General features: G+C 45.2%; 1 protein-coding gene across 8 annotated transcripts in view; it reads left to right on the plus strand.

The window, feature by feature from the left end:
* The first annotated feature begins 5,271 nt into the window (after window positions 1–5,271).
* The window catches only part of RYR1 (ryanodine receptor 1), a 104,591-nt gene continuing 94,660 nt past the window's right edge, over window positions 5,272–15,202 (plus strand). For all 8 annotated transcript variants that reach the window (XM_042439010.1, XM_042439015.1, XM_042439014.1 and 5 more), the window contains exon 1: window positions 5,272–5,418. In XM_042439010.1, coding sequence (XP_042294944.1) covers window positions 5,368–5,418 — 51 coding nt within the window. In that variant the 5' untranslated portion in view covers window positions 5,272–5,367. The remainder of the gene's footprint in view (window positions 5,419–15,202) is intronic.

Raw genomic sequence — 15,202 nt, forward strand, 5'->3', positions numbered from 1 at the left:
TGCTTTTGTAGTCCCTCCTCTCATAGAAAAATCAGTTTTAATGTTTGTAGTTTACCAAAAGATTGTGGCACTATAATTTCTTGCTCTCTGCGTTTGGTCCCTGTTATGGTCTCCCCCTGAAATAAAGCAATGGACCTTTTAAAATAAGGTTCTTGTGTAGGGTTGCCATAAGTCAGGACCTCCAAACCGGGACAAATGTAGGACAACAGTTTCAGATGTAGGACACATTTTTTTAAAATGGAGGACACGCAAAAATTGATGCTTTTTTAGAAATGTTAATATAAATTCATGTTTCTTAGGCATGATCAAAATGGAGGACATTTGGGCATTATTCCTAGACAGATGGCAGCTTTCCTTTCTGGCCAGCCCCCTCTCCCCATTTCAAACAGCACATTTGGGCATTGAACATGGCTTTATTTTAACATTGCCTCTGCATATTTCAGAGGCTTATTCCATAACCAAACCCTTTGGGTTTAACACTGAACATGGGTTAACATGGCTATGCATATAGAACATGGTTAAACAAAAAGTGGATTTGCCCTCGGTTTCAGGTGTCTCACCAAGTATACTTCTCAGAAGTGTGTACTTGGTCAAGGGACTTTGGTTTTTCTTCATTTTGACTTGTTTTGTCTGTATTCCACCCCACTAAATAAAGGAGACATGAAATGGAGTTAATGGGTACAAGTTGTTAAACAAAAAAGTCTTGTGAGACTCTGTAGGCAAGAGGTGCACCATAAGCACACTTAGGCTGCTGCCACACTGCTTTCACTCTCATCACTCCATCCTATGGAATCCTGGGATTTGTAGTTTGTTGTGCTGCCAGGGCTGGGCTTTGAAATCTCAGGCATAAGAAAAGCAAAAGGCTTGGGCTGCATCTACACTGGAGAAATAATCTGGTTTGAGATCACTTTAACTGCCTTGTCTGAATGCTGTGGCATTCTGGGAATGGTGGTTTGTTCCAGCACCACAGCAAAATGGCAGTTAAACCCCCTGTAAAGCTCTCTGACCAAGGTGACCAATGCCCTCTCCTCAAAATGTAGGGCCCTCAAGCAAAAAATGTAGGACATGACCAAAAATAAAAGCTACAAACACCCATGTAATTATAAATCCATGCTTCTTAGCAATGATCCAAATGGAGGACATGTCCTGGAAAAGGAGGAGGATGCCTGGTCACCTTGTCTCTGGTCCAAAATACACTGCAGAAATAAAACATAGCTGGACTGAAATGCCCAGAGTTCCTCACCAAAACTGCATCCACACTGAGGAAATAATCCAGTTTGAGAGTGACTTAACTGTCCTGGGTTAGTGCTGGGGAATGCTGGGAATTGTAGTACATTGTGGCCCCAGAGCTATCTCTGACAGGGAGTCCCATAACCCTCCAAACGTAGTTGAACTGCAGTGCCCAGAATTCCTCCCCAGGTGCATCCACACTGAGGAAATGTTCCAGTTTGAGACTGCTCAGTGCTGGGGAATCCTGGGAATTGTAGTCTGTTGTGGCCTCAAAGCCATCACTGACAGAGAAGTCTCAATGTCTCCCAAACACTAGCATTCCCAGGATTCCTTACCATTGAGTTAAAGCAGTCTCAAAGTGGGTTATTATTCCTGCAGTGTGTGTGAGAGATATAAAAGCTAGGGACTGGATCTCTGTGTCCAAAACACACTGCTTTGACTGCCAGGGCTCAGTGCTATGGAATCCTGGGAACTGTAGTTTATTGTGGCACCAGAGCTCTCTGACAGAGAAGGCCAAATGCCTCACAGACACCAGAATTCGAGAGCATTGAGCTTTGGCAGTTAAAGGGGTCTCAAAGTGCAGGGGGGGGGGGAGAGAAAAGCCAGGGAGTTTGAATGAGCAGCTCACCTCGGCTGTGGCTGCTCTGAAAGGAAGAGGAGGAGGGAGGGAGGGATGGACCCAAGGGAAGTGGCCAGGACCATCCGGAGGAGCCCCTGCTTTTCCTGATCATCGCAGCCTCCTCCCTTCCACCAGCAAGAGGCTCTGTTCCCAAGCGATGCCTCCTCCTCCTCCTCCTCCTCCTCACCTCCTGGCCCTGAAGGCTCTTCCTGAGTCTGGCAGCAACCTCCTCAAACCGGGAAAAAGCTGAGTCAAGGAGGAAACCGTGCAGGGACGCCCCCTAGTGGTGAAAAACCGGGAATGTCCCGCTGGCAGGAGGGATATGGCAAGCCTACTTGTGCAGCTTCGCGGGACAAATATTAAATCCATTTTGCCAAGCAACGTTCAAGTGGGGTCAAGATGGCAAATGTTATTTTAATGAGGAAGAAGACCTAAGCTGGATAAGGCTGCCGCAGTTTGCTTTTGCCTGAGCCTTCTGGGAAGGGCAAGACTCTGTCCTGTCCTCTGTCAACCACTGAGTAAAGTGAGTGCAAACTACTTTTCCAGTATGAACACAATTTGTAGGTCTCAGTATTTCAGAATGCCTTCCCTCTCTTTGCCATTGATTCTTCAGTCCTGTGGGATTGCCACATCTATAAACCAAGCCTTCTTTTTCTCAACCACAACTATGTCTGACTGTCTATTGTTGTGGTTACCATTATTATCATGTTTTTGCTGGGGAATACAGTAGTTTTACAACAACAACCTGGACATTTGGTTTCCCTTGCAAATCCCGCCAGTACATGAAACCAAAGATGCTACAATGAATAATTTGGTGTCTGACTGAATGGTATTTAAGACTGTGTAAACTTGGAAAAGCAGTCCAACTCCTAGGCTGCATCCACACTGCAGAAATAATCTGGTTTGACACCACTTTAACTGCCACAGCTCCATGGTATGGGATTCTGGGAATTGTAGTTTGTTGTGGCACTAGCACCACAGAGCTCTGCTCTGGTGCCACAACAAACTAGTTCCCAGAATTCCATAGCAGTTAAAGTGGTGTCAAACCAGATTATGTCTGCAGTATGCACGCAGCCCTAGTGGGAAGACTTGCCTGCAAAAGCGACAGGTTTGCTTGGGGTTTTTTTTTTTTGCCCCGTTAAGCCAATTTACATAAACAGTAATGATTTGCAAAACTATTTTTCTTTTGTTAGATCAAAAAATATGCACATGAACCCAAAGTGCATTTGCTTCTGAGTTTTCAGGGTGGCTGAAGTCGCCCCCGCAGTGCATGGAACAGGAGCTGTGGTTCATTTCCCAGTTTCCACAGCCATTATTACTGCAGATATAATAGCACGGCATTTCCATAGAGATCTTTATGAGTGTTGAGAAGTGGTTCCAATACATTATCTGAGAACTCCTTATAGGAACTGTATACTGTGTGCAGCAGAAACTGGAACCACCTCAGCAGATGCCCTTCCCTCCAACGTTTCAGACATGAAGACTGGGACATGTGTGGCTAAGCAACATCAGAGTGTGGTCAAGACATTAAAAGTCATGAATGAGGGAGAATGCACAAACCAGGAGAGCATGCAGCCGTTTGCTTTTGCCTGAGTCTACTGGGAAGGGCAAAATCCCACCCTCCCTATTCCCTCTCCCTGCTCAGTTACTTGAATGCAAACTACTTTGCAACTAAGAACTAAGTCTGCAGCAACTGAAGTAAGGTCTGAAACGCACTGCAGAAATAATCCAGTTTGAGACTGCTTTAACTGCCCTGGTTCTGTGGTAGGGAATCCTGGGAACTGTAGTTTATTGTGGCACCAGAGCTTTCTCTGACAGAGAAGGCTAAATGTCCCATGAAACTGCAGTTGCATTAGTTCCATAGCATTGAGCCAGGGCAGTTAAAGCGGTCTCAAACTGGGTTATTTTTGCAGTGCGTTGAGTCCAAAAGCAGGGAAGTGGGAAGGCATTTCTCCCACTGAGGAAGCTAAGGAAGCTCATGCTGCCAACTTCTTTCTTCCGGTGCATCTCAAAGGTGCTGCAACATCTCTCTACATACTGATTCTACAGACTAATGCGGCTATATCTTTGAATGCTACAATCTGAATTTAAAGTGAAAAAGCAATCTGTGCTCAGTTAACTCAGGGCTGGAGTAAGAGAGGACAGAGAGGGCTGAATCTTGACCTTCCCAGTAGCCTCAGGCAAAAGCAAACCGCTGCAGCCTTTCCCAGCTTACGTCTTCTTCCTCATTCATGGCTTTTCCCATCTTGGTGACACTCTGGTATCATGGTTTTCCTCCGTGAAACGCTGGAAGGTCTGCAAACCGTCCCACCGCTTTGTTCTTTGCTGCTGTTTGGTCTTCCTCCACCGGAATGACTCTGCAGAACTGAAAAGGAGAAAAAAAACATTCTCATTGCTTGCTCTTTTTGTGTCTCGTCTGGCTTTGCTCAATGATAGGTCTGCTGCCACTCTCACAGCAACGATGGCTGCATGCATCTGGCTCAGCTCTTTGCCCTTTCTGTGTTTCTGACCATCAACATCTATCAGTGATACCTTTATGGGGCCAACCAAAATTCACAATATATGTGCTGCTTGACCGGCGTCTTCATCAGGCAAGGTGTTACAAACCAAACAGGAGGAAAACATTGAAGATGTTACTCTTAGGTCTGCATTTTGCTGTTTCTCTTCTTAGGAGTTTATCCTGTGAATATCCTGGAAAAATAGCGTAAATACGCGACGTGATTCCATGCCACGTCGCACAAAACCCGCCATTAAAGTGGTCACAAAGAAGCATTAACACACATCTTTTTACTTTCGGGAGTTCAGTGACAATGCATTTCTGATGTCGCTTTATTTGTGCAACTGTATGTGATAATCGTTTGCGCCATTACTCACCTTCATTGCTTTGTTTGCGGGATGCCAAAATTAGCCCCAGTGTGATAAACGCCCGAGAGTTGGAAGAGACCCCAAGGGGCCATCCAGTCCAACCCCCTTCTGCCCTGCAGGAACTCTCCATCAAAGCATCCCTATTGACAGATGGCCATCCAGCCTCTGTTTAAAGACCTCCAAGGAAGGAAACTCCACTACACTCCGAAGAAGGAATGTGTTCTACTATCGAACAGCCCTTACTCTCAGGAGGTTCCTCCTAACGTTGAGCTGGAATCTCTTTCCCTGGAGCTTGCATCCATTGCTCTCTGGGTCCTATTCTCTGGAGCATCAGAAAAGAAGCTTGCTCCATCCCAGGGCTCCTTGGCAAGGAGCCTTGTTGGCAGTGAAAGCGGTCTCAACGCGGAGGCTTGGTGCAGTGTGGCTGCAGCCAAAGAAGGGAGCTCCAAAGGAGAAGGAGGGAGCTTTTAGCCAAGGGTCTTGGGGCGGGGCGGGGGGCCGGCTGGGCTGGGACTCCCTGCGAGAGGAGGCTGCTGCTGCTGCTGCTGCTGCTGCTGGCCAGCTCCATCCCGGCAGAGGCTGCTGCTGCTGCAAGCAAGGAGCCCTCCTGCTCCTGCTCCTCCTCCGGCCCTCCAGCCCTCTCCAGCCCAGCCATGGCCGAAGGAGGCGGCGAGGGAGAGGACGACGTCCAGTTCCTCCGGACAGTGAGTCCTCCCTCTCTGCAGGAGGGAAAAGAGGAGAAGAAGAAGGGAGGGAGGAAGGAAGGAAGGAAGGAAGGAAGGGGAAAGGAGACGTTGGAGGACAGGGGGGAAAGAAGGGAAGGAGACAGGGAGGGAAAGGAGAAGAAGGGAGGAAGGAAGGAGAAAAGAGACATTTGAGGACAGAGGGGAAAGAAGGGAGGGAAAGGAGGAGGAGGAGAAGGGAGGAAGGAAGGAAGGAAGGAAGGGGAAAGGAGACATTGGAAAAAAGAAATAGGAAGGCAGGAAGGAAAGGGAGGGGAAGGTAAGGGTGATGAGAGAAAAGGAGGAGGCAGGGGAGAAAGGAAGGAGAAAAAGAGAAATTGGAGGAGAGAAAGAGGGAAAGGGAAGGAGAGGATAGGCAAGAAAAAGTTGGAGGACAGAGGGGTAAAGAGGATGGAAGAAGGGAATGGGGAAAGGGCAAAGGGAGGGGGGTCTGGGGGTGAGGCAAGTCAATGGGGGAATGTGCCAGGAGCAAAAAGAAGCAGAGGAATGGGAAGGTGGAAGAGCCAGGGAAGAGGAGAAGGAGGCGAAGATGACATTTGGGGGGACCAGAGAGGGCAGGGAAAGGAGGAGAGACCCCCCCCCCATGAGGGAAGGGGGGCTGAGGGAGGGGACCCTTGAGAGGAGGAGGAGGGCGGCTGAAGGACAAACTTGGGGTGAAGGGAAGGCAAGGTGGGCCTTGTATGATGGAAGAGATCCAAGCAGCAAACTTTGGTTGCCAATGGTGGGGAGGTAGAGTAGAAGCATTTGGAGAGGCAGAAAAGAAAGGGGGGGGGGGTCAGAGCTGGGAGAGCAAGCCAATGCCTGGTATAAATGGGCACAAGGTTGTGTGCCAAGGGGCATCAGAGGGTGCAGGTGAACAGGCTGAGGAGCCTTTTGTAACTGTCCACACCTTGGCTCCAGCAGGAAAACCTGCCACTTGATCCCCATCAGTGCCATTGCTTGGGTGTCTTTATACAACCTGTGCCTGGCAACTTTTCAGTGAGATCTGCTCTTTCCTTCCTTCCTTCCTTCCTTCCTTTTTTCTTTTTTCTCGTTCTTTTTTTGCGGAGGGGAACTGCGCCTGATTATAAAGAAAGTTTTGAGAAAAGATACATGTTGGAGGTGTGGAGGTTTGGGGTAAAATGATGTTGGGGGAATTCAGAGCACTGTGTATTAGAGGACATGTATTAGAGTACATACTGTATATACTTGACTATAAGTCAACCTCATATGCAAGTCAAAGGTAGGTTTTTGGGGCCAAAATTATGGATTTTGATATGACCTGTGGATAAGTCGATGTAACAAAGGATCTAATGGATGAAGCCAAGAAAAGCAATGCCAAAGAATTTACAAAATTCCCGCAGGCCTCACTGAAGGCTGAATGAATGAGAGAGCAGAGCTTCCAGGACAGAGAACATCCTTGCCTTTCAGCAGGGGATGGTTCCTTTTAAAGTAAGAGTTAAAGTACAGTACTTACATTGACCCATGGATAAGTCGACTCAGGGTTTTTGGGTCAATTTTTGGACTAAAATTTCAATACATGAGCATATACAGTATATTAGTATTAGGCTAGGACTCAAGGAGACCAGGGGTTTGGAAACTTACGGGGTTACTTTTGGCAAGTCATCCTCTCTCACTCCCAAAGGAAGGCTGTGGCAAGGGCCTTCTGGAAGAAAACCCAGAGAAAATCCCTCCTTTCTCTTCTCTTTCCCTCCTGTCTTACAATTTTTCTTTCCCCCTTCCTTCCTTCCTTCCTTCCTTTGGGTTGCCGTAAGTCAGGAATGACTTGAAGTCACCCAACACTAGCAACAAAAACAGACCTATGAAGCTGCAAGGATCCTTTTCCCTCCCAAAGCAATTTTCAGGCAGAAACCCTGCTCTCAGCTTTGGAGGTCCATAGCAGGGAAGGGGATTTGGGCCTCTCTTCTCCGTCTCTTGACCAAGCTCAGCAGGGACTAAAATTAGAGCTCAGTCCGGTTGTTAGTGTGGGACCTTAGCCACCAAGCTGCCTGGGAACAGGTGGCGTCTGCCGGGTTTAGAGGCGGTTGGAGGTTGGGTTAAACCCATTCCTCTCCTCCCCTCTCAGTACGGAGGCAAGGCACATGAAGGGGATCTTGGATCAGATGTCTCTCTGCTCTAGCATCTTCTTTCCAAAGTCAGCCAGCCAGGTGCTGTTGGGCTGACTGTTTGCAAGCAGAGCACACCCCAGTTCTCTCTCTCTCTCTCTCTGAGAGTTGAATGTTCTTTCACAGGAGCTTCTGAGCACAGAGGTTTCATTTGGCCAAGGAACTGTGGATTAAAAACCACTGAAGTCTTTGTGGGGGAAAAATACAATGCGTTATTTGATCAAAGCTTTTGTGCCCATGAAAGCATGCGCCCGGTGAAATACGCTCATTTTAAAGCTATTTTAAGGCTGCAACAGACAGGTAAATAGGCATCACCATCCTGGAACAGAAACATGGATCTGTCTAAATTAATTCTGTGTCCGAACCCAGGCCTCTCCGTCTCTAAAAGTATTCAGTCCAAACAGCTCAGGTCATTGTAATTTGTTTGGTTTGGAGGCTCAGTTTTTGTTTGGCTCTGACAAGGCGAGTCTGTTGGAGTTGCACATATTAAATACTTGCACATATACTATTCCACATATTACATGTGCAAAAAAAGTTACTGTTCAAAGGTGCATATGCCTGCACTGTGAAGTTGGTGGCAGCAGAACCTGTCCCTGTTAGTGGGCAAGTGTGTGTGTGTGTGTGAGTTTGTGTATGCACACTCTGAGAGCATGGATTTAATGCCAATCCTTTCCCAGGGCAGCCTCTCCAGTTACTAACCTTTATTTATCCTGGGCCAACAGCTGAGTGCCATTCATCATAGGGCCAGCATCTCATGTTTTTGGGAGGGAGTGATAGGCACCTCAGCAGGCAGGGGTCAAGCAAAGGGGCTTGCTTTTGGGGAGCTTTGCCCCCACAGAGCTTTAAAACCAGGCTTGGAGAAGTGGGATGAGGAATGCACTGGGGTCACATTGGGCTGGGCATATGGGGTGATCAACACAAGCTGGTAGTTACAGATAGTAGAAGACAGACTGTCAGGTCCTACTTATATTGAGATATGGATGGTGGTGGAGAGGGCATCAGAGGATGGGAGAATGGTGTTTATATGGTGAGATTAACAAAGGACTGGCAGGAAATCTCTTAAAAGGTTAAGGATCTCATGTTGCCACCATACCTCCTCTACTCAGACACACAGGGCTTTGCAAGAGACTGATAGCAGGAGTTGCTTTTTGAATGTAAGAGCTTTTCGACAGTAAAATAGATTGTCTCAGAGGATGGTGGGCTCTCTCCTCCTCTTTGGAGATCTTCAACGGTTGGATGAGCATCTTTCAGGAGAGCTTTAGTCGCTTATTCCTGCATTGCAATTGGGTTGGACTAGGTGACCCTTGAGGTATCTTCCAACTCTGTGGTTCTATGAAAACTTCCATAATCCCTCCAAAGGATTCATCTGGTTAGTCTGAATTACGAATTGGGCAAAAGTTTTAATCCCTCTCCCCATTAGGTCTGCTTTCGCATTCTCAAGTGAATGGGGGGGGGGGTCCTTTTTAACTCTCTGCAGCAAGAAAGGGCTTCAAGGTCCTGCTTGCCTTCTTTGGTAAAAACGTCCCAAAGGAGTTTGCAATATATGAACGATACAAGGTGGAAATATAAAACTGACACATGTCAAGGCTCTCAATAGGAAACTGGAATAGAGGCAATAAAACGTCTTCATAGAAAGTCTTGCAGAAACAACAAGAAGAATTTTTTTGCAGCAGATCTAAGGGTGGCAAAGCTGCCAGATTTTCTTTGGAGGGTCACCACCAAAGGCTCTGACCATGTTAAAGTGCATAAGAAGGGGAATTCTACCAAGAATTCTGTTACTAGTTGCTTTGGAAAAGAGGAAGGTTTAAGAGGCCTTTGATGATGTCTTTTTTTTTTTTAAATAAGTGTCTAAGGTCCAAAACACACTGCAGAAATAATCCAGTTTGAGACTGCTGTGGGAGGACATACAAAGGGGCCTTCTCTGCATTGGCACCCTAGTTGAGGAATGCCCTACCCTTAGAGGATCAGATAATGCCAACCCTGGTATCATCTCAGCAACAAGTCAAAAATTGGCTTTTTATTCACACCTCCAGCACTAATTTATATCCTCCAGGTTGTGCATGTGCTAGCATTAGCACTATGCTAAATGGTTTTAACCAATTGTAAATCGTCTGGTTGCTTATTGTTTCACATTGATTTGACTGCAAGCAATTCCTGAGATCTTCGAATGTGGAGTGGTATCTAAATGTTTTAATGAATGAATAAACAAAGAGTGGGGAGGAAAAAAGTATATATTTTGTAAGGAGCCGCATACTTAGTTTCTTGTTGTTGCTGTACGTAGCAATGCCAGCGTTTGACCAATGGCGTTAATGTCCCAAACGAGGGGAAATATTGCTTCCCATTGCAGCCCAAGGATCTGTTGCATTGTTGACTCATCTTCAGATTTTCTGCCCAGAAGGATGCCCTCCCGCTCTCTCCTCCCAAGAAATCCAGACTCAGCACTTGGCTGGTTTAATAAGGCAAATCCAAAAAAGCAGTGGAATATTGACTTTAAAAAAAAGCTGGTTCCTGCTTCGTTCTGAACCTGATTTTTGTAGAATTTGGAAATATAGCAGCTAGAAGAGATATGCTAAGGTAGGGGGAGAGGGATAGGTAAATTGCGGAGCGGGGTTCCCAGAGCTTTATTGGTGACCCAAGAACCAAAAGTCAGCGTTTCTCATACAGCAAAGTGAGTGCTGGTCTCATGGGTCCCTTAAGAATGGTCCCAATCCTCTGGAAATTTTTACTCCTGCACAGGAGACATTCACACTGGATTCGGAGTGTGTATTTGCACAGTATCCTTTGGGCCTTAATAGAGCTAACGAGAAACTCTTCCTTTTGAATTCTAGCAGCATTTGGTGACCTGACTCATACAGTTTAGGGCTGCTGAACCACAGGGACCACAAACATGCTTGTTATCGTTTAAACATAGTATGTAAGTAAAATAAATACAGCAAAGCTGATCCAAATGCCATACATGCCACCATGTGCAAATATGTAGGGTGTCTTGAAGTAAGTGGCACTGCTGTACTTCGGTTGGAAGGGCTGTATCTGATCTTGTGTTTTTGATTCTTCTTTGGGAAGAAATGATCAATGTACTAGATCTTTAACCCACCTATTTGCTGGAAGGGCATCTTTGTAAATGGTGGGTGTGTATGAGCTCCTTGTTGGTAAAGATAGCATGATCTTCACAGAGGTGCCTCATCATTTCATGTCTCCCAGGAGAGGAGAAGTGGAAGAATCAGGTCCTGCAGCTAAGCCTTGCTCTTTTGCCATTTGGCTGCTTCTCTTGTAACAGGAGCCTGCTTATTTTGTAGAATCAGAGGGTTGGAAAAGACCACAAGGGCCATCTAATCCGACCCCCTGCCATGCAGGAATACACAATCAATGTATTCCAATGCCATGCAGGAATACACAGTTCATTCTCTGTAAACAGAAAACACAGCAAACAGGGAATTCTGGAGAGATGTCCTACATCTAAGATTTTGGTAGGCAAGAGTTCTGTGTGGAAAGATGAAGCCTCCTGGCTGGATATTTCATTATTTGTTGTTGTTAACTGCCATTAACTCTGCTTTGACTTATGGAGGTTCTATGAATGAGAAACCACTGAGATTCCCAGTCATCAGCAGATCTGCTCAGGTCTTGCAAACTCAGGGCTGTGGATTCCTTGATGGAATCTATCCACCTGTAATGTGATCTTAATCTTTTCCTATTGCCTTTCACTTCACCAAACAGTATCATCTTTTCTAATGAGGTGCGTCATCTTATGATATGTCCAAAATACGACAACCTCAATTTGGTTATGTTGAGTTGTAAGGAGAGTTTGGGCGTGATTTCCTTTCTCAGCCATTTATTTGTCTTTTTGACAGTCCATGGTATTGCTAGTAGGTAAGTACTGAATAATATTCTGACTCTACACAACAATAAATGCCTTTTGTTTTGTGGTAGGTCCATGTTGTGAGATCGTGTTTCTGTTGAAGGGGGATATACCTATATTTTACCCATCTGTTTATCTATCCCACCCTTTCCACAATCCTAGGTCTCAAGGTGGCTTACCAAGTTGAAACAGATCAAAGTTCTCATCACTAAAAACAAAAGTTGCAATTTGATCATCAATGGAACTAGAAGCATGTAATGGCCTATCCATTAAAAAGCAACCAATATGGACACTAAAGGACACGATTAAAAGCCTTTTCTGCATAAGCAGTCAGTTCCTGGGCTCAGTCATCCATGTTTTTGTCTCTGGGAAAATCCAATTTGAAGCTGTTCATTTGTTTCTGGTTTGCTGGCATTGCGTGTCGCTGCCTCGCTGCATCCACCGATCCATTAAGGGGAGAAGGAGTGACTCATTTTTCTGGGGTTTGCCATCTTGTTATGGACAAAGGGCACGCCGACCTTTTGGCCGCTGCATAGTTTCAGGCAGATATTCAACTGGTGGGGCTTTCTGTTAGCATTGTAACTTCACGTTGAGAGACGCCTTGCCTTTTGTGTCCTGCTTGTTGTGGTACATTGTTTAAAACCACTGGAGCAGTTGCATCATTTTAGAGATTGGACTTTGTTGTTTTACATACACACACCTTTTAGACCATTGTGTGTATCACTTTAGTTCCTTTCACTAACAGGGTCTGGAAGCCGTGCCCTATATGAGCAACTTAGGGAGCTGGGTATGTTTAGTCCAGAGAAGAGAAGGTTAAGAGGTGATATGATAGCCCTTTTAAAGTATTTGAAGGAGTGTCATATTGAGGATGGAACAAGCTTTTTTTCTGCTGCTCCAGAAACTAGGAGCAATAGATGCAAACTACAGGGAAAGAGATTCCACCTAAACTTTAGGAAAAGCATCCTGAGAGTAAGAGCTGTTTGACAAAGGAATAAACTGCCTTGGAGTGTGGTGGCATCTCCTCCGGAGAGATTTTGAAACAGAGACTGGATGACCATTTTTGGGAGTGCTTTATGTCTTCTTGCATGACAGAATGTGGTTAGAATGGATGGCCCTTGTGGTCTCTTCCAAGTATGATTCTGTGACTTAAAATTTCTCTCCTTCCCTACCTTCTGACCTTCATTCCATGCTTTCAAATGCTTCTACATTCCCAACATTATCAGAGGGATGTCCCCAAAAGCAAACTGCTGTCAATCTTTATTTCTTTATTTTTTAAAATGTGATCATAAGTGTAGAATAGATTTTGCTTCTGCCGCACTGAAGCTTAAAAACAAATGTAATGGGAAACAAGAACCATTGGGCTGTAGAAAAGCTATGGAAGGTAGGAGGACATCATGGTGAACAGCGACAGCACTGGCGGACTATAGCATGTTTGTACTCATGCTGGAGTGGATTTCTTGTCGATCTGTTACCTCCTTGATCAGTTTCTGGATGGTCATTTACACACCCTACAAACCTCACAGTTGTGGGATTCTGGATGTCAACCCCAAGATCCAGTTCAGTTTGCTAGATCTCAGTGCTTGGCTCTGAGTCTCCACTTTCCATGGTTCATCTCCAGATGGGAGTGGTTCCTGTTGTGTGCCTGTGGTTCTCTCTACCTTCCTCACCCTCCTTCCATTCTCTACTCCTTCCTTCTCTCTCTAATCATCTCCTTAAACTGTCATCCTTATCTCCTTCCTCTTCCCCTTCCTATCCTCCTTCCCTTTCTTAGTCTTCTTATCCGGTTTTCTGAAATGTTGGAGGGCATGTGGTTTTGTGCACAAGGCATTCCAGGCTTGTGCATAAGGCACTTGTGTGTGTGTGTGTGTATGTATCAGCAAGTTCTCTGGCTCTAAGCGATGTGCTTACCCAGAATTTGCAGGAATGCTTTGGACAGGTGCACTCTCCAAAAATACTCCTCCTCCCAAGGCCTGTGGGACTGGCAGATGAGAGGAGAGCATGAGACGGAAGGATAGGGTTGGCCCAGGCTGGTGGGTAAAACTCTGTGTATTTTCCCTTCTGGTTCCTGCACAAAGCCCAACTGGGGAATTGCCCCACTAGTTACAAAGGGCTGGTGGGTCTTTTGGTTCTCTTCCCATCAAAGACCCGTCAGTCTCTTCTTGGCAACTCTTGTCCTAAAAACCTATTCTTTTTCCTCCTTTTTCTTTGGTATCCATTTATTTTCCATCAATTTACACATGCCAGCCACAGATGCAGGCGAAACGTCAGGAATAAATTCTTCCAGAACACAGCCGCATAGCCTGAAAAACCCACAAAAAACTATAAATGCCGGCTGTGAAAGCCTTCGACTTCACATACCTTACATACTTTCCTATCGTTCCATAAAACCCTTTTAATATTTTCCAAAGCCATGCATTCACAATATATTTTTCCAGTCCTTCTTAAATCACATTTTCCCGGTGTGATCTACTTCCTTACGCATGCTACATTTTAATTCAGTTCTTCATATATATCCTTACACAACTTTACACTTTATGCTATTATTTATTCAACTTATAGTAATATATATCTGCTTCAGTGTCTGTCTTTGATATATTACCAGTCTTTAAGCAATTGATCAGTTACTTTTTCTTATTACTCTTCTAAGCTTAACACTGGTACCATCCCCTATTTCTCATTCAGAAATATCATTTCTTCTTTCCAGACCTTTCTCTTTTCTTAATATATTCATATTCACCATATCATTGATTTTTATAAGGCAGTCTTCTACTATGGGGATGTTCTTAGACTTCCACTTCTTTGCAAATATTAACTTGAAAACCTATTCTTTGAGGGTGCTCTCCTCTCTCTCAGGAGAAACGAAAAGGCCGGCTGCTTCTCTAATTGCATTTTCCCAGAACTATGAATAGCTAACTATTCCTCCCGGAGGAGAGCAAGTCTCCTATTTTAAGCCAGCAGTGTGTCCTTAACAAGGAAAGTTGGTAGACTGGGGTTGGATATTGGTATGTGCGTGGAAGCCATTGAACGCAGCGGGATTTGCTTCGTGTTTGAGAAAAGGGGGATTTTGTGCTATCCGTCCCTTCTCTCTCTGCAGCTGTATCTCAGTTTAAAAACAACATTCTTTCTCTCCAAGTTTTAAGGTTTTCGTGCCAAGCGAAATCCCCCAGCGCTTGTCTTCACATTGCGAGCCCGAAACAAGAACAGATGGGGAGAGGCAGGAAGAACTAGAGGATGAAGGAACTAGGAAGACGTCTCATGCCAAATGGTTTCTCAAGACAGCTTCACACATGTATATTTTCTGTTCGAAGGGCAGTGAATCACTAAAATCCTCTGACGGAGAATTTTGGATAGTCTCATGAAACTACAAATCCCAGGATAATGTAGGATGGAGCCATGACAGTTCAAGTATCAAAGTGCTATAATAGTTCTGTTTGAAAAGGGCTTCAAAGAAGCTCTCCGGGTTGTCGCTCTGGGAAAATTTAGTAGCACTGTCTGGCAGAAAATTTAGATAACCTTATGAAGCTACAGATTCCAGGGTTTGTAGTTTGTTGAGTCACTAGAGTTCTTTAAGAGAGAATTCATGAAATGACACCTCCCAGGATTCAATAGGTTGCAGCCAGGGCAGTTAATGTGGTATCAAAGTGCTATAGTTGTGTAGTGTGAAAGGACCTTGTTTTATCTGTATCCCTCCCAAGAGTCCAGGTCACAGGGATGTTTACTCTCCATTTTTCCAGCTGGCAAAAGAAAGGCATTGAGCCAGAACCGTGCAACAGAAGATTCTTAA

This window comes from Sceloporus undulatus, chromosome 9, assembly GCF_019175285.1.
Source record: "Sceloporus undulatus isolate JIND9_A2432 ecotype Alabama chromosome 9, SceUnd_v1.1, whole genome shotgun sequence".
Classification (NCBI taxonomy): domain Eukaryota; kingdom Metazoa; phylum Chordata; class Lepidosauria; order Squamata; family Phrynosomatidae; genus Sceloporus; species Sceloporus undulatus.